This window comes from Melospiza melodia, unplaced genomic scaffold (assembly GCF_035770615.1).
Source record: "Melospiza melodia melodia isolate bMelMel2 unplaced genomic scaffold, bMelMel2.pri scaffold_70, whole genome shotgun sequence".
Lineage (NCBI taxonomy): Eukaryota > Metazoa > Chordata > Aves > Passeriformes > Passerellidae > Melospiza > Melospiza melodia.
Genome location: NW_026948802.1, coordinates 1,110,173 through 1,131,352, shown reverse-complemented (window position 1 = coordinate 1,131,352; position 21,180 = coordinate 1,110,173). Strand labels below are relative to the sequence as shown.

General features: G+C 49.7%; 1 protein-coding gene across 1 annotated transcript; it reads left to right on the top strand.

Annotated features, from left to right (window-relative positions):
- Positions 1 to 3,888: 3,888 nt before the first annotated feature.
- Positions 3,889 to 4,815, top strand: LOC134413981 (olfactory receptor 14I1-like; the record flags this gene model as incomplete). Its single annotated transcript, XM_063147984.1, has 1 exon — positions 3,889 to 4,815. A coding segment is annotated over one exon (927 nt), but the record flags the coding sequence as incomplete, so codon positions are not given.
- Positions 4,816 to 21,180: the final 16,365 nt, after the last annotated feature.

Sequence of the window (21,180 nt, the reverse complement as noted above, 5' to 3'; positions counted from 1 at the left end):
GGCTATTCAGCTACATGTCAACCCCGCCTAATTTAGCCTTTAGCTACATTCCTGTGGTTAGCAAGAATAGCAACTTCTTCATTCCACATCCCGTTCTTGTATAACTTCAGCATCTTCTTTGTGAACAAGGACACCCTGCCCACGAAAGGGCCTCTGCCCTAGTTAGGACATCTTTACCAAATTGATTCGGCTGTGTCCCCTCCCCTTGAGCCACTCTTTGACAAAACTCTCCACAGGATTCCACCTCCAAAATTCTGTATATCCAAGGGTTGCTCCCAGGTAAATCTGTCAGTCTGGCTGGCCTTGGCCTCCAGTGAATCCCCTTGCAACACTGGGGCTGGGTTCCTTCCTTCCCATGGAGATCCCTGGGACACTGTGGGGACCTCATGGAACCAAGGGGATCCTTGTGGCACCACTGGAGCCCATGGAACCAAGGAGATCACTGTGGCACCACTGGAGCCCATGGAACCAAGGAGATCATTGTGGCACCACTGGAGCCCACGGAACCAAGGGGATTATTGTGGCACCACTGGAGCCCATGGAACCAAGGGGCCATGGTGACACAGCAGGGCTTCATGGAACCCAGAGACCATTGTGACTCTGTGGGGCCTGATGGAACCATGGAGACCATTGTGACCCTTCAGGGCCTCATGTCACCAAGGGGGCATTTTGACACCTCAGGTCCTCATGGAAGCAAGGGACCATTGGGACACTGTGGGGCCCCATGGAACTGAGGGAACAGGGAGCAGGTCTAGCTGCAAGCACTGAGCCCAGCTGGGGTCACGGAACCATCTGCAGGCCCCAGGTGAGATATGAACTCTTTCAGTGCTTCCATCCTCCCTCCAGTGAGAGAAAAGGACAAAGTGCAGGCACATAGAGGAGCAACATGAAGACATAGAGGTCAGTGAAGAGGAAGTTGCGTCCCAGATGGGAGGGATGAGGAGATGTCCTGATCTTGGGGCTGAAATCCTCTTGTAAAGCTATGGAGAAGGATGTAACTGATACATCAGACTCTCTTTTTCCCCGTATCACATTGAAAAGTACGAGGAAATGACTTGTTCATCAAAGGCCTCCGTGCTAAAGTAAGCAAATGTTGAAGTAGCTGTGATCCCATGAGAAGTTAGAACACTGAAAAAGTGAAGAGTGATGAGATCCTGTGCTTTCCGAGGGAGAAGAAAAAGATCTCTGTTCTCAGAGATGAAGATGATTTCAGAAATAGATGAGGAGAACCTTTGCTCTTACACAGCTCATCTTTAAACTAATACCCCATAAGTTGACATGGCCCACAAACACAACTGTAAAAGAGCTTTGAACAACTGGGAGGGATGTCAAAAATGCAGATTTTTCTGGGCAGTTGCTTTTCATGGAAATTGAGAGCCACAACAGAAGAGTTTCTTCTGGAGAAGTCTCCATAGCATGAAAGAGAGACTCCTCTCCCTAAGTGAACTCAAGAAAGAGTATTCTAGTTGGGTTAAACTGACTGAAAATTCTAGGTTTGTCTCTTTATACTGTCAGTAAGAAAGAAAAGGTTGTAGGGAGAGGAGAAGTGTTCTGAAAGTTTTGTTCTTATTACTCTTTCTTTTAGTTGCTATTAATGAACTTTTCCTTATACCCTCTTAAAGTTTTGAGCCTGCTTTGCTGTTCTCCTAATCTTATCACACAGGAGGAAATGAGTAAGGATATTCTAGTGAGTGCACTGGTAATTAGCCCACACCGGACTCACAACAATAAATGCTGCATTCTCCAAAAAATCTCAAATTGGTGAACGAAAACCACTACAGAAATATTTCTGATGAACTGAATTAGAGCAGAGGGAAATCAAGACAGAGCCATGGTTTGTCAGGACTTGTTTGATCCTAATGAGCCATGTGGTGCATTTGGAGCTGAGCCCTGGAATCTTAGGGCCTGAGAGGAGATTGCACAAACCTTTCCAGGAGTCAAACTCAGAAAAAAAACCCAAAGTGTCTCAAATCATGGATGTGTCACACTGAGGTCCATCTGCTACACAGGCTCCTCATGGACTTCTTGGAGGAGAGATTTGGAGGCCAGCATGGCACAAAAACTTCTCAGAGATTCAGTGTGGAAAGGAAAATCCAAAGTACTTTAAAAACCTTGAGTATCCTAAAGTATTAATGAGCTCCACTGAGTGTCAGTACAAAGCTCTCAAGGGACTCGTTAAAGCAGATAATTGGGGCCATGATTGCACAAACCTCTCAGTGACTCCAAGGCAAAAACCAAACCCAAAGTCTTTTCAAAAACTCTGTGAGCATGAAGGAGCCCCCAAGGCCATTCCTGAGCAAGGCTCCCCAGGAACTCCTTCCAGCAGATCCTTGAGGCCACTGGGATGTGGGCTGGGGGGGATGCTGAGGGCAGCACAAGGAGCTGACAGTGCCCAGCCTGGCTGGGGCTATGCCAGGAGGCCCCAGGGCCTCAGGACAAGGTGTCTCCTCACAGCCCTTGGTGGCACAGACCCTGCTGTGCCCCAGGACACCAAGACTTTGCTTCTCCTTTTTCCAACCTGTCATCACTGCCTGCAGTTCTCTGCTCTGCCTGGGGCCTGGGGACACTTTCTCAGTCGTGTCCCTCTCTGGAACCCATTAAAAGTCGAAGAAAGTTTAGAGCTGGACTCTGACTTGGAGTTCTGGAGAGGTTTCTTCAGCTCCCTCTCAGGGACTGATGTTCAGGGCCTGAGCACAAAGCCCCAGAGGCTCATTAATTTCCTTGTGCTGTGTCTGTGCTGCTGAGCTGGGCTGGGCTCCTGGCACAGAGGCAGCTCCTGATAACCAAGAAGAGCTTCAAAAGCACATTTCTCTTGATGAACAGCTCTTCTGCCGGCCCAGCAGGGCTGGGGCACTGCCTGCAGCCACCCCGGGCACAGCACAGAGGCACAGAGAGCTTCAATCAGTCAGGGCTGGGAAGGTGCTGAGAAGTGCCTGGGGCAGAATCACTGCCAGCCCTTGGCACAGGAACCTCTGGCTGCAGGACAATGCAGCTGCAGCTCCTGGAGCCATCTCCTAAAGCTGGAACATTCTAATGCCTACAGACTCTGTGAGTACATTCTCTGATTGTCTCTTGTGCAGAGCAGCCAGGGGTGCCCAGGGCTGTCGCGCAGAGCAGGGTCCTGCAGCCCAGGGCGCTGTGCTGGGGCAGGGACTCTGCTGCCTGCCAGGGACAGCTCTCAGTCAGCCCTGGCAGCTGCTCCCAGCACGGGGGGAAGAGATCTGGGTGGGAGGAGACAGCTGGTAAGGCTTGGAAGTGATCTCTTTGTGTGAGGTGGATGCTGCATTGTTCAGGACTGCTTCCAGGATGGCATTTAATGTCAGAACAAATAGATTATACAGGGAGCACAGCAAGGCAGGGGCTGCATGAAAGGGAATTTCCTGCTTTTTGAATATACTGTTCTGGGTTGCCTGGATAGGAAAGTGCACATAGATATTCATCTCTAGGTTCAGGTTGAGAAAAAAAACCCAAAAAAAACCCCAAAATTCTCTCAGATGTTAATAAACCAGGCAGTGACAGAAATCCTTGCAGGGACCCTTAGAGGCAGCATTCGTGTTGCTTTCCCAGTCTCCTCAGGATTCCTGTGATGTTGCCATCAGAGCCTGCAGAGCCAGAGCTGCCCCTGGGCAGTGCCAGAGCTGGGATGGGTCTGCAGGGCAGAGCTGAGCCCCCAGGGCTGGGCTGGGCTCTGGCAGCTCTGGCAGGGCCCAGTCCTGGGCACAGGGAAGCAGCTGCTGGCAGGGACAGCTCCCGGCAGCAGAGCCCTGGGCAGGCAGTGGGGGGAAAGTGCCCACAGGCTGTGCTGGGATATTTAAAATCCTCTCCTAAACCCAACTATTCCATGGTTACTTTTTTACAGATCCCCATGCCAAGGCACAGCAAATATCCAACAGCAGCTCCATCAGCCACTTCCTCCTGCTGGCATTGGCAGACACGCGGCAGCTGCAGCTCCTGCACTTCTGCCTCTTGCTGGGCATCTCCCTGGCTGCCCTCCTGGGCAACGGCCTCATCATCAGCACCGTAGCCTGCAGCCACCACCTGCACACACCCATGTTCTTCTTCCTGCTCAACCTGCCCCTCTCTGACATGGGCTCCATCTGCACCACTGTCCCCAAAGCCATGCACAATTCCCTCTGGGACACCAGAACCATCTCCTACTCAGGATGTGCTGTACAGCTGTTTTTCTGTCTCTTCTTCATCTCAGCAGAGCTTTCCCTCCTGATCGTCATGTGCTACGACCGCTACGTGTCCATCTGCAAACCCCTGCACTACGGGACCCTCCTGGGCAGCAGAGCTTGTGCCCACATGGCAGCAGCTGCCTGGGCCAGTGCCTTTCTCTATTCACTGCTGCACACAGCCAATACATTTTCCATGCCCCTGTGCCATGGCAATGCCGTGGGCCAGTTCTTCTGTGAAATCCCACAGATCCTCAAGCTCTCCTGCTCCAAATCCTACCTCAAGGAATTTGGGCTTCTTGCTGCTAGCGGTTGTTTGGTGTTCGGTTGTTTTGTGTTCATTGTTTTCTCCTATGTGCAGATCTTCAGGGCTGTGCTGAGGATCCCCTCTGAGCAGGGGCAGCACAAAGCCTTTTCCACCTGCCTCCCTCACCTGGCTGTGCTCTCCCTGTTCCTCAGCACTGGTACATTAACTTACCTGAAGCCCCCCTCCATCTCCTCCCCATCCCTGGATCTGGCTCTGTCAATTCTGTACTCAGTGGTGCCTCCAGCCCTGAACCCCCTCATCTACAGCCTGAGGAACCAGGAGCTCAAGGCTGCAGTGTGGAGACTGATGACTGGATGCTTTCAGAAATATTAAACTGCTGGCCAGTTTCTGCCAATCATTTGTAATGAAAGTCACCTTTGATACTTCTTGTTTGTTTTTGTTGTGAGTTTTTTCTTTTCTTTTACTGTTTTCATATGGTCCACAAGGACATGTCAGTCTTTGTGCCATTTCTCATTTTGTTTCTCTCCACCTTCCATGTGGCCAAAGACTCTGTCAATGAGAGGCTGGTTTCCTTATGGCTTTAAAGGAACTAAAGGATCTCCCAGCCAAGTTTTCTGCAGAGATGCCTTTTTTATTGCCTTCTCTGGACCTGCAGCAGCAATGTCTGTGTGCAGAGCTGGGGCGGATCAGTGCTGGCCCAGCAGCTGTGCCCAGCTGCAGCAGCACTTGGTGTTGCCAGTGCTGCTGCCGTGGCCCTGTTGCCCGATTGATAAATGACACAAAACTCGGATAAGTTTTGTGGGTGCTTTATTAAGGGCCCGGGGAACTGGGGGACTCACGTCCCTAAAGTCCGAGCCCCCAAATTCACGTATGGGTGCTTCCCTCATATACATGAGATTCACAACAAAGTCTCCAAGAAACAGTTTCCCGTTCCCCTTGCCTAGCCTCCAAGAAACAGTCCTCCGTTCCCCTTGCCTGGTCACAGACCCCTTGTGATACATTCCTTGGTTCACAAACAAGATCATTAATCCTCTGCTTACCTTATTCTAAGAGCATTGTATGCTGCCTCCAGACAGGTTAACATTCTTACTTTCCTGCACTAGTTTAATTATTTATTAAATCCCTAAGACTACCTGCTAGGTAACAAAACCCAACACACACTTTCAAAGGCTACAAAACTACTTTTTAACAAACCAGTTCACACACAACTCACTATAATTAAATATTTTGCTAAATTTCATTTCTTTTCCAACAGCCCTGCCCCGCTGCCCTGGTGGCCCTGGTGTTGCTGCAGGGCCTGAATGCTCTCGGGGCCGGGCACAGCCCTGGGGGTGGCAGTGCCGGGGCTGCAGCAGGGACAGGCCATGGGCACTGCTGGGGCAGTGCTGACGCCTGGGGGCTTCAGGCTCCTTGCCCAGGCTCTCTCAAGAACACAGCCAGGCCAATGCTCAGCACAGAAAAGCCCCCGTGAGCAGCGCCAGGCTGGCCATGGGCAGGCTGGGGACAAACAGCATGGCTGGGGCTCTGCAAGGGCCCTGGGGCAGATGGGAAGGAGCAGCAGAGCAGGGGCTGATCCATCCCCAGTGCGCTGCACAGCCCAGGGCAGCATCCCAGAGCGTCCTCATGGAGCTGCCAACAACATCCCCCCTCTGCAGCCCTGGCCTCTCCCCCAGCTCACACAGGTGCCCCATCCTTGCAGGCACAGACACGGCAGCACTGGCTCAGCAGCCCCTGTTTGCATTGCACAGAGCAGGGGGAGCACCCCCATGCTGTTGGTGTGGGGACATGAACCTGAGGGAGCACAAATGCCATCAGCCCCTAAGGCCAGTAAGGGCTTGGGGACACCAGGGAAACCACTCAGCTTTGTCCGGGCCTCTGCAGTCAGCCAGAAAGTTTGTTCCCATCAGCTGGGAGTTTCCTGTCCCACCGCAGACCCTGTTGCTCAGAGCCAGTGCTGCCTGGCAGCCACCCCCAAACTGCCCTGAGCATTTCCCTGGCTTCACCTTTGCTTTATTTACTCTTCCTAATACAAATTTCTTCTAATTCCCCACCCCAGAGGACCCAGAACTAGTCACAGCACTTGAGGTGCTGCCCAAGCAGTGACCAGTGCAGGGGAAGAATCCCTGCCCTCCTCCTGCTGGCCACGCCATTCCTAATCCAGGCCAGGAGCCATTGGCCTTATTGCCCACCTGGGCACTCTGCTGGCTCATGTCCAGCCTGCTGTCCATCAGTCCCTGCAGGTCCCTTTCTGCTTGGCTGCTGTCCAGCCGCTCTGTCCCCAGCCTGTACTGCTGCAGGGGTTGTTGTGGCCAAAGTGCAGGACCCGGCACTTGGACTTGTTAAACCTCACCTTGTTGGATCACACATCCCTGTTAAACCACACCTGGATCCAGCCTGTCCAGGGCCCTGTGCAGAGCCCTCCTACCTCCATCGTGCAGCAGATGCAAACTCACACCCAATTTCGTGTCATCTGCAGATTTGTTGATGTTGGACACAATCCCCTCATCCAGACCATTCCACGCAGACATTGGAATCCACGCTGGCTGGCTCTGACCCCTCGGCCAGAGGGCTCCCTGTGATGGCACTCAAGGTGATCTGTTCCATAACCTTGCTGGGCACCCAGGGCAGGCTGACAGGCCTAGAGTTCCCCAGCTCCTCCTTCCAGCCCTTCTTGGGGATGGGCTCACACTGGCACCTCCAGTCCTCTGGGACCTCCCTGCTGAGCCAGCACTGATGGTAAATGATGGAGAGCAGCTTGGGGAGCTCATCCACAGCTCCCTCATCCCCCTGGGATGGATCCCATCTGATCCCACACACCTGTGAGCATCTGAGTGGCTCAGCAGGTCACCAGCTGCTCCCTCCTGGATTACAGGGACCTGTTCTGGTCCCTGTGCCCATCTACCAGCTCAGCAGAACACTTGTCCTGAGGACAGCCTGTTCTAATATCAAAAATTGAGAGAAACAAGATGTTAAGTAGCTCTGCCTTCTCCTTATCTTCAATTACTATCTTCCCCACTGTATCCAATAAAGAGTAGAGGTTCTCCTTATCCCATGATTTGCTATTAATTTAATTGTGGAAACATTGTCTATTTTTTTTTTCACGGAAATGGTCAGGTTAAACTCTAATTGAGCTTTCACCTCTTGACTTTTTTTCTGCACGACTTCACAACATCCTTAAACATTTCCTAAGCTGCTTGACCTTCTGTCCAAAGTTGATGCACCTCTTGTTAACCTTGAGTTCTCACAAAATCTCCACGGCAAGCCAGGCCAGTCATTTTCCTCTCTAGCTCATCTTTTGCCACACTGGGACAGGCTGCTCCTTCCCCCTTAAGATTACTTCCTTGAAATGTGTCCATCATTCCTGGACCCCTTTGTTTTTAAGGGATGTTTTCCTTAAAAAATATCAGTACCTGATTTGGTACTCCCCAAATCTGCATCCTAAATAGGCCAAAGTCTGCCCTTCCTAATTCCAGTGTAGAAGTTTTGTTGCTGCCCCTCCTTCTTTCCCAGAACATTGAAAACTTGATTATTTCATGGTCACTGTGCTCAAGGCAACCTCTGAGCCCAACATCTGCCACAAGCCCTTCTCTGTTTGTGAACAGCAGGACACAGAGCTTTCCTTGGCATTGGGAGTGCTACGAAAAACTTGGTGAAACAGAAAACTCCTTAACCTCAATGTAGCATTAGGAAGCAGCATTCTTAATTCAGCTGGATGCATGGGGGAGAACTCCTCCCAAAGCCGTGCAGGCTGTGTACAGGAAAGTTTCTGTTTCTATTCTGTATTTTGCACACATATTCATAGATTGTCCTAGACTAGACATACATAGGATAATAATTTCCCCAAAATCAATAACATATTTCCCCTCCTCTTAACCCATGTGTTCTTCTGCCCTGGGGGTCTCTCTGTTGGTCTCTGGTGGTCGTGGACCCCAATGTTCCAGTGGGCCTGGCTGAGCTGGCAGGACACTGAGGCTACTGAACTTCTAGTTCCCCTTCTCACACAATGGGCATTGTGTGGTTTCCATAGGCCTGGGGTTTTGGAGAACAAGCTCCAGGTGTCAGCTCACCTGGTGGAGACAATTTATGATCTTGTAACATGAGGTGACAGAGTGGGCTATGACATCACAGAGTGGGATAGGTGAGATTATCGAGAACTATGACATGATAGACTGCCTCTGTGACATCACAGAGCAGGCTTTGATATCACAGGGCAGAGATCTGGCATCACAGAGCAGAATATTACATCACAGAGTTGGCTGTGACATCAGAGACCAGTTGTGTGACATTAGATAATGGGCTGTGACATCACAGAGCAGGCTGTGACATCTCAGAGGGGCTGTGTGACATCCCAGCAGGGCTGTGTCAGGTCACTGGGTTGGTCACTCTGCCCCGGCTCCCCCTCACAGTTTCTCCCAACAAGTCCAATGCTGTTCGTGCCCAGCAGGGTCCCTGTGCCCCGGGATCCCCCCAGCCCACCTGGAGCCACAGCCTCCACCAAAGGATGTTCCACAGGATCCACCCCAGAGCCTGACAGGGGATAAGGGGCCAGGGCTGTATGACCAGGACATCAAGGACGTGGGTTATCCAGTCACTGTGGCCTGGGTTGGGTTGCCCATGGCAGGAAAGATGTCTGGCAGCTGGAGCAGGGTCTGGGAAGGGCCTCCAAGGTGGGGCTGGAGCCCTTGGGCTGTGAGCAGAGGCTGAGGGAGCTGGGCTGGTCCCGCCCAGAGCAGGGAAGGCTGAGGGGCTCCTCATCCCAGCCTGGCAGTGCCAGTGAGGAGGGGATGGAGAACACAGAGCCAGGCTCTTCACAGGGGGCTGGGGGGAGACAAAAGCCAATGGGTGGAAGGGGAAAGAGGGCAGATCAGCCAGGACAGAAGGAGATGAAATGAGTCAGGCTGCTTTCAGCTTTTCCTCACCACCAAGAGCAGCCTGACCTCCCTTCTCCATCCACCACTGACAGCTTTGCAAATCAGTAATTGTTTGAGCTATATTGTCCCCACTACAGAATGAGCATCCTGATACAAGAACTTAATTGTGCTTATATCTATCACAGAACCACGTTTCTATAAAATTATTTTAGTATGGAAATCACGTGTGAATGGTGGACTCAGCAGACGCTGCTGGGATATTGCACATAGCTCAGGCAAGAGCGTGATTGTTATTAAATTGTGTCCTGTTCAACTGTGGTCCGTTGGCCATGAAGAGAATCTTTCCGTGCCTCTGAGTCTCATCAGTTCCTGACCCCAAAAGGACAGAAACCCTGATGAGCTGTGCTTCCCATTCCAGTAGTGGCACTTCCACCCTCCTCCATAGCCAGAACAGAGCTCCCTTGTACCAGAAAGTCCCTGGCAACGGAAGAATGAAGGTAACAGGACAGGCTGTGGGGATCAGGTGCGGGGTAGATCCAGGGACAAGACTGACTTTTGCATTTGATGGAGCTGTGCCTTCCCTTGGCTTTGTTGGCTGACAAGAAATGAACATCCCTCTGTGTCTTGGGCCGCTCCTTCTCCAAGGAAAGCAGGTGGGAGTTGGAGCCAAGGAGCTGAAAGCTGCAGGTGCAGCCTGGGCTGGAGGGAGCTCAGATTTGCACAAGGCTGCTCTGGGTGCCAGGGCTTGGATGGGGGAAATGGTGGAGTGGGGGTAGGGACAGAGTCTGAATGATTGTCAGCCGTGAAGGGTCTTGACTTTCATATCTATTGAAACTGCATGAGGGGGTACTTGGATTCAGTGTCAGCTGGAGATAGCACGTATCAATAAATTAACAGGAAAAAACTCTAAACCAGATCTAAAAAATATTTTCTCACTGTCTTTTTAAATATTATGAGTTCGCTTGGAATAAACTACTGAGATCTACTTAACTAGAAATTTTTTGGAAACTGAAATCAATTTACTCCCAGAGGCTTGGCTTGTTAAGGTGTTCTGAATGTTAATGAGCCCTGGGACACTGAATTCCTGCACTCAAGAGCTGAAGGCTGAACAAGCCTCTGGAGCAGGAAAATTCAGCAGCAGCCTCCAAGTTGCTGAGGATGTCAGCAGCCCCCACTGAGGCCATCCCTGCCCAGAGACCGTGGGGGAATGGGCAGACAAGGAGAGCGTCCCTGGGGCTGGGGCAGCACAACTCAGAGGCAGCAGCGGCTCCAGCTGGGAAATGGAGTGTGGAATGTGGCTGGGAAAGCCCTGCCTGGGCTGGGCCAAGCAGGACACACAAGCTCTGACTCCCCCCAAAAAGCTCACTCAAAGAGACATTTTAGAGGAATTACAATTGTTTGTCTCCTCTGAGTTAAACTCACTGGAGAAATACCAGCAAGAGATTCTCAGGGGCTCAAAACAAAAAAACAGCCTTTACTGAGAACTTTAGACAATGAGAGAAAATTTGGCAAATGGTTTATTATGACATTGTAGTGGTTTTGGTTTGGTTAATTTAACATATTTCTACTCCTGAGATTTCTTAATTAATGTATTGATGAGTGTGGTGGGTTTTAGTGTCAGTTTGTTATTTATGTATTTATTTTGTTGTGAGATAGGATTAGGAGAAAGGTAAAGTAGGCCTAACATTTTAAAAGGCTATCAAGAAATTTTTATTAAAAGTAAATTCAAAAAGAAAAAAGTAGTAAAAATTAAAATAAATTCTTTAGAACACTGTTTTTTCTTTTTAAAGTTTTCTTTTTACTGCCAATGTAAAGTAAACTTAAAATTTCTAGGTATTTACTATTTCTAGAATAGTCTTATTTAAATTTACTTTGGGAGAGAAGTTTTTCTTGTAAATGTTATGGAGATTTTTTTACAAGAAGAAAAAATTTTTTCTTTTGATTCTTAATTCTGACATGGATAACATTTGTCTGAGGAACTCTTTTATTGTGAAGTTTTTCTTGCTACAAGCCTTTTTACAGCTTCTGGATGGGCCATGTTGACTTATGGGGTATTTTTTTAAAGATGAGTTCTTTAAGTGTAAAAGTTTTTATTTTTTACTTTTTAAATTATTTTTATCTCTGCAAATAGAGATCTTCTCTTGAGGATACTGGACTACTTTTTTTTTTTTCCCCTGTTTAAATGTACTATGGAAATGCTGCTATTTTAAAATTTGTTTAATTTTAGCATGCAGGTTTCTGTTTGATATTAATTTTTAATGGTTTTTTGTACTATAAAAAAAATTGTTTTTCTTTATATTTATAAAAGGATTTTAGTTTTATGATTAAGGTATTTTTCCTTCTTTTTTATTGAGGGTTTAATTTCTTCATTACTGACTTGGATGGTTTTTTATTGTTTTTTTAATATGCGTGCATTTTGTTGGTGTTTTTTTTCTTTTACTTGAAAGAGGATTGAAGCATTGAAAGGACTAACACCTGACCTGCCGGTAACTTGTGGTGGAAGTTGTGGTTGGGTTGTGTTAGGATTGGTTTTATGGTTGGTTTTTGGCTTTTTTTATGTTTAAGTTTTTAGTTGTAAGGTTATTTTGTATGGGTTGTAGGTTGTAGGGGTTTTTTGTTTTAGTTGTGTTGGGGGGAGGGGACTTGGTAAGATTTCAATAGCTGTGTCTTGCTTTGTTCTGGTTGGGGTTTTGTAGCCTCTTGTTTTCCTGTTTGGTAGTTGTTGGGGTTTGGTTTGGTTAGAATGGGGCCAATGTGGAGAGGGGCAGCCTGGGGAGGGGAGCAGGAGCTCAGCCCATGGCAGGGCTGCTTGGTTTGGTTGGGTTGGGTTGGGTTTAGTTTGGTTTGGTTTGGTTTGGTTGAGATGGGGGCCAGGGCCAGGGCCCACTGCTTCTTTGTTGACTGGAAAAGAAAGAGGAGGTTCCTGGGCTTTTTCATCTTTAACATTTGTGTTTCACACAGACGTGTTCAGTATCTCGGTGGTTTAACAGATTGTCACTTACACAAAAAAGTTTTACTTATTAAAATTCTTCTCATCTCAAATCACAACAGATATTAAGTCAACATAAAACACTTCTCAAAGCATTGACTTGAGCCATTCAACTTCACAAATTCTAAGCCTGTTCCATTTAATATTAATCAAAATTTGCAGGAGCACAGAAACAGAAGAAGACACAGAAAGAGAGCAAGGCAAAAAGATACAGAGAAGCACACACACAGCTTCCAACTCCTGGATTCCAGCACTGTTCAGGTGGAAATTCCAAGAAGAGGTAGGGTCAAGATGTGTGCTTGCCTTGTGGTCAGTCTTCAATACCACTTGGTCTTCCTGGGCCCTTCCCCCAGGTGGGCCCTGGGCTCACTTGGTCCCTCAGGAGCTGGGCTGGGGCTGCAGAGGTGGCTGTGGAGCATTGCCTGTGCTGCGCCAGGGACTGGCAGCCACTGCTGGGCTGGGATAGAGGCTCTGGGGGGATTGGGGCTACAGGGCAGGTCAAGGCTGGACCTGCCTTTTCCTCCCTCACACATGAAATGTTTTGAGCCAAAAATCTCCTCCAGTCTGACACAACAGGCAATGTTGGAGGTGGAACCCCAGTTCTGGCCATGGGCGCCTGAAAGAGAACGGCAGTTCTTTTCCATAGGAAGGAAAGCACAGAGCCCCAGTGTTTGGAAGGCTGGTGAGAGCCTCACAAGGCCAAGGCCAGCCAGACTTGTCAGGAATGGTAGATTTTTTCTGGGAGCAGTCTTTGGATTTAGAGAATTTTGGAGGTGAAAACACAATCTCGGCCATGGACACCTGGAGAAGCAGGACAGTCCTTTCCCATAGGAAGGAAAGCGCAGAGATTTCCCCAATGTTTTGGGGACAGATGGGAAATGACCCTTGTGAAACCACTGCAGCCAGATTTGTACTGGCAATATTCCTATGGGAACAATCCCTGGATATAAGGAAATTTGGAGGAAAAATCCCAAATCTGACCATGGGTTCCTGAAGGAGAAGGAGAGTTCTTTTCCACAGGAAGGAAAGCATGGAGTCCCCGTGCTTCAGCAGTAGATGAGAAGAGATCCTCAACATGCCAGGGTCAGCTGGACCAGTCAGGTGGCCCCTGGGAGGCCAAACCAACCAGACCTGTTCTTTGTTCCTTTGGTTTTATGGGGCCCCACACTGCCACAATGGCGCCTTGGATCTATGAGGCCCCACAGTGCCACAATGGTGACCTGTTACTATGGGGTCCAGCAGCGTCACAATGGTCCCTTGATTACAAGAAGACCTGCAGTGTCACAATAGACCCTTGGTTCAATGGAGTCCCACAGTGTCACAATGGCCCCTAGGTTCCAGTTTGCAGTGTCACAATGGTCTCTTTGGTTCCACTGTGTCACAATGGACCATTGATGACAGGAGGCCACTCTGTGTCACCCTGGAGCTTTGGTTCCATGCAGCCCTGCAGTGTCACAATGAACCCTTGGTTCAATGGAGTTCCACAATGTCACCATGGCCTCGAGGTTCCATGAAGCCCTGCAGTGTCACAATGCTTTGCTTATTCCATGGGGCCTCATAGTGTCACAATGATCTCCATGATTTCATGAGTCCCCTCAGTGTCACAATGGCCCCTTGGTTCCATGAGGCTGTCAAGTGTCTAAGTGAATTTAAATGCAGCTAAGAGTTGTTTTTTTGCTAAGTTTTAAGTTTTATATAAGTTATAAGCTAAGTTAAATATTGTTAAGTGTTAGTCCTCTTTTAAATTGCTAAGTCATAGGTTATAATTTAAGTTAAATACCGTTTAGCAGCATTTAAATTCACTTAGACCTTGTGACTTAACCTTACCTACACGCCTGACTGACTCAGCTATCCAAGGCACTCCAACCCCTCAGAGAGCAGCATTTCTGCCACATTTCCCCAGCACAGGCACTCATGTGTGCACACAGACACAAAGAGTCAGTGCAAGGCACCTGTGAGCAATTCCCCCGAGGGCAGGAAATGTTCCCTGTGGATCCTTTGGCATCTCCCCAGGGGGTGAAGGGCTGAGCCTGGAGGAGTGGGGGGATCAGCCCAGGCTCCGTCATTGTTCGGGATCCCCGAGTGCAGCAAACGGGAGAGTTCCCGGCTGGGAGAGGCCCCACTCAGAGGGAGTCGCTGGCCCAGGAGTGTCATTATAGGGCACAAAAGAACACAAGCTCACATCGTTGTTCTCAAGGTGAAGAAAAAAGGGCAAGTTTATTTTCTGGCTCCAACATTTACAGTTTTCCAAAAGTGACAGTGGATTGGAGGGTGACAGTGACACCTCTCCAATGACACTGGACAAACCAACAGTCCATCAACTGTCTCCTCCTCCATAAAGGAATGCAAAACAATGAGTTATTTATAGAAAGTGTGTAAGAAAGTTCACTACAAGAATGTCAACATCAGAAGGCTTAGAAAATCTTAAAAAACCAGGGCAACATCTCACTGTTTTCCTTTAAAAAAGAAAAAAAAGAAAATGAACAATATGATAAGGAAAACATGAACACTGTTCAGTGTCCACTTAGTGAGGAATCATCAGAGTGATCACTCTTATCATCTGCATCCGAATCATCACTCAATGATTCCCCCGCTTGATGCCTTTCAGGTTGGTCACGGTTTCCATCTTGCTCATCAGCTGGATTCTGTCTCTGCGGTTGCAGGTCAGGGTGAACACACTTCAAAGGTACCCAGCGTACCCCAGTGTGTGTGGATACACAAGCATACCCGCGCCCCGAAGCGATAAGGTCATAGGGACCTTCCCCCTGTTTGGTGACTAAATTCTGCACCTGAACCTTCACTCAAGGCTGATGTGCTTCATCCACAGCCTGCAACGAGAGATGGTGATTCAAAATGACAGGGTTATTTGAGTTCTGCGGCACAGTTAGATGATTGATTGTACTCAAAGCTTTTGCCAACCGACTGTGCGAGGTTTCACCCTTCATTTGTTTTTGAAGGACCTGCTTCAGAGTACCATGAGGGCGTTCTACAATAGCTTGAACAGTCGGAGAATGAGGGATACCAAACTTGTGTGAGACACCCCACAGCTGCAGGAACTGCCTCACCTTTTGCAATGCGTAAGCAGGACCATTGTCGGTTTTCACAGCAGAAGGTATGCCCAGAACGGCAAAGGCCTGCCTCCAGTGGGCAAGGACATCACGGGCTTTCTCCCCAGTGTGAGCCAAAGCCCACATTGCAGAGGAGAACGTGTCCACTGTGACATGCACATACTTGAGCCAGCTAAACTCGGCAATCTGGGTGACATCGGTCTGCCAAAGCTCCAAGGCCCTAAGGCCTCTGGGGTTTACCCGTGCTGGCAAAGGCAGAGCAAGTGTATGGCAGTCATCACATGACTCGACAATGTCACGAGCCTCAGTTGGCATCAGCTGAAACTGCTTCTGCAAGGTATGTGCATTTTGGTGGAAAAACCCATGGGATGCCTTGGCCTGCGCGAGTGTATCAGGCTGAGGCGCTACCCACGCTGGGTGAGCCAACTTGTCAGCCTCGCATTACCCTCCACTATAAAGCCCGGCAAATTGGTGTGACTCCTCACATGCAGAACATTAAATGGATGAACTCGAGCCTGAATGACACACCACAAGGTCTTCAGTAAAAGAAACAAGGCAGGATTACTGACCTCCTTCAAAACGGAATGACCCAAACTCTGTGCGGTATCAGCCACATAGGCGGAATCCATGACCAAGTTGAAAGGTTCCTGGGAAAATTTCTCAAATGCCATGACAGCAGCCCTCAGTTACAACCAATTGGGCTGACCCATCCTCATGGCCTTCCAGAATCTGCCACTCAGATACGTCCCTCCAGGTAACAATGGCCTTTCCTGTTTTCCCTGAACTGTCAGTGAAGACGGTGGGTCCTTGCATGGGTTCCTGGCTGGTTTTTTGGCCGCAAAGAGAATTGTGTGAATTTTGCCAAATGCAGTAGCCTATGGCTGGGCAGATGATTAATGACCTACTCTGAAAAGTTTTCCAGAGCACTCTGCAGGGACACACTGTTTGCAAAGCTCCAGTCAAAATCCGCCCGTTGCACTGGGCTTATGATCTTTGCGGGATCCACACCCATCAATTGCAAACACCGTTGCTGGCATTTGATTATCAAGCGAGCAATCAGCTCAAACAATGCAGTTGCTGTCTTCAGGGGCTAATGGGGCAGAAAAACCCATTCCAAAATGTGCAAGGAATTGAACCATTTGTCACTCCATTGGCCAATATGCCCGTGGGATGCGAATCTGGAGTGGTGATGAACACAGTGACATCAACAGAGGGATCAATGCGATAAACTTGGCAAGCCAAAACAGCTCCCTGAACCACCTCCAACACCTTAGGCACCTCAGGGGTCAGTGTGTGAGGTGACTTTAGATCAGAGTGTGTTTTCAACAAATCATGCAGAGGAGACAGCTGTGAGTCGGTTAGCCCCAAGTACAGACGTAACCAAGTGATGACACCTAACAATTTCTGAGCATCATTCAGTGTCTTCACAGAATGCACAAATTGCACCTCCAGGTGACGGATCGTCCATTTCAGAATTTTGACCCCCAAGTACTTCCAAGGTGGTTGTTGTTGAACCTTTTCTGGAGCCACCTGCAGCCCATGAGCATGCAAAGCATCGAGCAACCAAGGCTGAATCCTCAGCAGCTCATCCTGGGTGGGCATACCCACCAGAATGTTGTCCATATAATGATACAGACGTGCATCAGGAAACTGCTTGTGAACAACAGACAAGGCAGGAGAATTCTGCATGCCTCGGGCAACGTCCTCCATTGATATCTCTGTGCGGGTTCAGCCTTGTTAATCTCTGGCACTGAGAAGGCAAACTTCAGTCTGTCATCGGGATGCAAAGGAATCATAAAGAAACAATCCTTCAGATCCTCAATGAGGACCGACCAGTCTGGGGGAAGCATGGTAGGCGATGGCATGCCCATCTGCAATGTCCCCATGCTTTCCATCACGGCATTAACCTTTCGGAGGTCTTGCAACAACCTCCACTTCCCAGATTTCTTTTTGATGCAGAAGACAGGAGTGTTCCAGAGACTGGTAGAAGGCTCCAGATGACCCTGTGTGGGAATCCACAAAATTAGAGGATTTTGGTAAAGCTTCAAGATGCAGGCCTCAGACACAGCAGAACTGTGAGCAGAGCTATGCAGCAGCCATGAGATAGGTCAGCAGAAAAGTTATTTAAACTGTGGAAAATCAAGGGCAAATAGAACAATGGCCTTTGTATTAACATTTGTATAGAATAACTCTCTAAGCTACAGAAAGCTTATCTAGCAAGATATTAGGAAGGTTAAGGCTTAATAATGGAGCTCCGTGCATTGTGTTTTAAGGCTTACAAGTAGGTATAGTATTTGAAATAAGCAAGCATTGTTTTAACCAAACTTACCTGTGCTTGTGGTGAGTGGATAGAACTACTGACAATGTGCTTTTGCTTTGTGATTGGTCAAGAAACTTATAAAGTAAGTTGTAACATTAAGTTCCTGGTCTCCTGCCTGGAATGTGAGCGGATGGTATCTTCCCATTGTCATAACCATGTAATGAGACTGATGCTGAAAATTAAAGCAGCTCGAGGCACATTCTACAGCAGCCCTGTCTGGTTCGTGGTTTGTACAAAGCCCCCCTGACGGCTTCACCCCGATCCAACTGGTCCTGCACCAGATTCTGAAGGGTGACCAATTTATCTTGAGGGAGATAAGCTGCTTCTTCTAGACAGATTTGTCCACCAGACACCGAATAGGAGGCGTAAGACACTCTGCACCCTTCATTGCAGTGACCCCCATAAAAAATCCGTCCTGATGCACACCCCCCAGACAGAAGAAGATCCCTCCCCCAGAGGTTGGGAGGAGTTGAAGTAACATGAGGCCTAACCCAGGCTGTCTGTCCCTCTGGATTCGCGACCAGCACTGGCCGCTCGCTCACGTAGCATTGCGCCGTCCCTCCCAGGCCCGCGACAGATGTCCCCACCGGATCCAGGGGCCACTCTGGGGGCCAGGCTGAAAGGGAGAGAACCATGACGTCAGCACCGCTGTTGAGAAGCCCGCAGAGGTGGATCTCTGATGGCATTGCACCAGGAACAGGCAGGGTACACAGAATCTTGGGATGGTCCTTGGTCAAGACAGCAGTCCAGCGAACTTGAGGCAGCCCAGTGGATCCAAAGCCACCAGCTACACGCAACCGGTCAGCTGTCCTGCCAACAGAGGACTTAAAAGGCACAAGTTGAGCAAGTTGCGTCCCTTTTGGGATCGTGACGGGAGGGGGTGGGTGTGGAGACCATGGCACAAATCTGCCCTGTGAAATCGGCATCAATGAGCCCCAGGGGCACAATGATGCCCTGAAGGGTGGCACTAGATCTCCCCATCAGGAGAGCACTCATACCCTCACCCAAGGGATCAAAGGATGTGTATCTTACAAGATTCTAAGACAACTGTTGCTGTGGTGCAGACATCCACACCTGCTGATCCATGGGTGCTGGCTGCAAGCCGGCAAAGGAGACCTCCATCAACTCCGGGGTCTGGAGAGAAGCTTGTGTCTGGGCACGTCCCTGCTACGCGCTCCGCTTCATGTTTCCCGAGCTCGGTAAAGCCTGGCCATTAACATGAACAGTCCCCTTGCAGATACTGGACACGTGATTCGACCTACCACACCGACCACATAAGAACATGGGAAATCTGAACTTCTGTGCTTTCTTCCCCTGCTTCTTGCAGCCTGCGCAGTCCCCTGCTGTGGCCGCCCGCCCTGCGGTGCTGCCCAGACTGGCTGCACAGCGGCAGCCACGGCAGCCAACTTCTGACCCGAGGGGATGATGTCCACACAGGCCTCCACCATCTGTGAGAGAGTAGGAAAACCAGGCAGAGCCACTGTGACCCTCCTACAAGCATCATTCTAATTACACCTCACATGGTTTGCAATCACAATCCTCTTTGCCACAGGATCAGGCACCTGCCCCTATTCAGATGCAGTCAGCCTTGCCGCAAATGCCATGAAAGGCTCATCATCCCCCTGGACAATGGTCACAAATGGCTGCCTCGGAGCAGCCATTTCCAGGGTCTGAACAATCGCTGCCATGCCCAGTGTGGGGCACTGGTCAAGCACAAGGGGATCGAAGCCAACCTGCCCCTGAGCATTTTCATAAAGCCCTGTGCCCAGCAGCATGTCAGTGACATCCACATGCCTGGGGTCCTGCGGCGCCAGCGCAGCATTCTGCACCACCGCTTGGGCCACCAAACGAGCCCACGTGGTCTCAAAAACATCAAACTGCACAAAGTCAAAAAGCGAATGTGCTACACGACAGAGGTCATGAGGTGTCAGCACATCCATAGCAACCCTCCAGAGAGTCTGCATAACCTCAGCAGACCCCAAACCATGCTGAGCAACCGCATCATGGACTTCCCTCTCCAGCTTATGCAAAAGCGGTTCATGGGTGTTATGAGTAACACCCCTGAGCATAGAGAAAGCCTGGGGACCTTCCGACAAAGCCACAGCACCTGCTGTGTCCCGGTCCTTGAGCCCCACAGGGACAAGAGGAGATGATTGACTGGGAGCCAGGTCAACACCACTCGCCCCTGCACCCCTTGCAGCCAGAGGAGCCCCCTCCATGACCCTGCAGATGCCGTGAGGAGGCAGGCTCAGTTATCTCATCGGACTTGGTTTTGGCTTCTTGCCAGAAACGCTCGGGGTTCCTCGGACGCAGGGTCACTTGGCACGAGGAAAGTGTCCACAAATTTGGTGAGGAAGCGCCACGGCCCCGGGCACCCAACGGCCTCCCGCCAGCCGTGTTGGCATTCACACTAAAGGTAAATACCTCAGCGCCCTGTCGTGCCACAGCCCTGGCAGGGGGCGCCTTTGCGGGCACAGGTACCAGCACGGCCTGCAAACCCAGTGTGGACTGGGACGATGTGATGGTGGTCACAAAGGTTTTCAGGATGAGAGAGAGACAAGAAGGTTGACTCCATGATCAGAAGGTTTGATTTATTATTTTATTATATATATATACTACATTGTAACTGTACTAAAAAGTAATAGAAAGGAAAAGGTTTCTCGGAAGACTAAGCTAAGAATAGAATTGAAAAGAATGAATAACAAAGATCTGTGTCTCGTCAGAGAGCAAGAGCAGCTCTGCCGTGAGTGGTCAGTAAATCCAAACATCCACAGGAGACCAATCACGGATCCACCTGTTGCATTGCACAGCAGCAGATAACCATTGTTTACACTTTGTTGCTGAAAGGTCTCAGCTTCGTCAGGAAAACTCCTAATGAAAGTATTTTAATGAAAAGATGCCTGCGACAGGACGAGACCGGCGCAGGGCCCTGTCCCCAACATGGAGGAGGGGAGGGGTGACAAGAGAGGTGCAGCCTGTGGAGCCGCATCACTGCAGAGCGGCACAAGGGAGCCTGGCACAGGAAAATCCATCCCGGGGGAACCACCACCATCCCCCGTGTTGGACCCGTCCCTTAACACACCGTCCCAGGGTGGGGAGAGAGCTCCACATCACACAGAAACTCAAACTTCCCCTCGTCCATGTCCGAGACAGAAGGGCTCCACTGGGAACTCTGAGGGGTACAAGAACCAGACCCCCGCCAAAGATCCTCACACTTTTTCCACTGCACCAGCAGTGATCCCACATCTACGGTGCAATAATCAAAGAGGGCCTCCATGAGGTGTACCCCCACAAGAGACCACTCCTCCTTGGAGAACGGCTTTGCAGAGTCTGAAAAGAGCCCTCGCTCTTGGGCCCAAAGAAACAATCGCTCAAAATCATTCCAGGAAATAGAAACTTGTTTCCACTCCAGGCCCCCCCCTCCAGAGATCCAAAATGAGGGAATCCTCCTTGAAACCCACAGAGGTTGCCATTACCCCAAGAACAGCA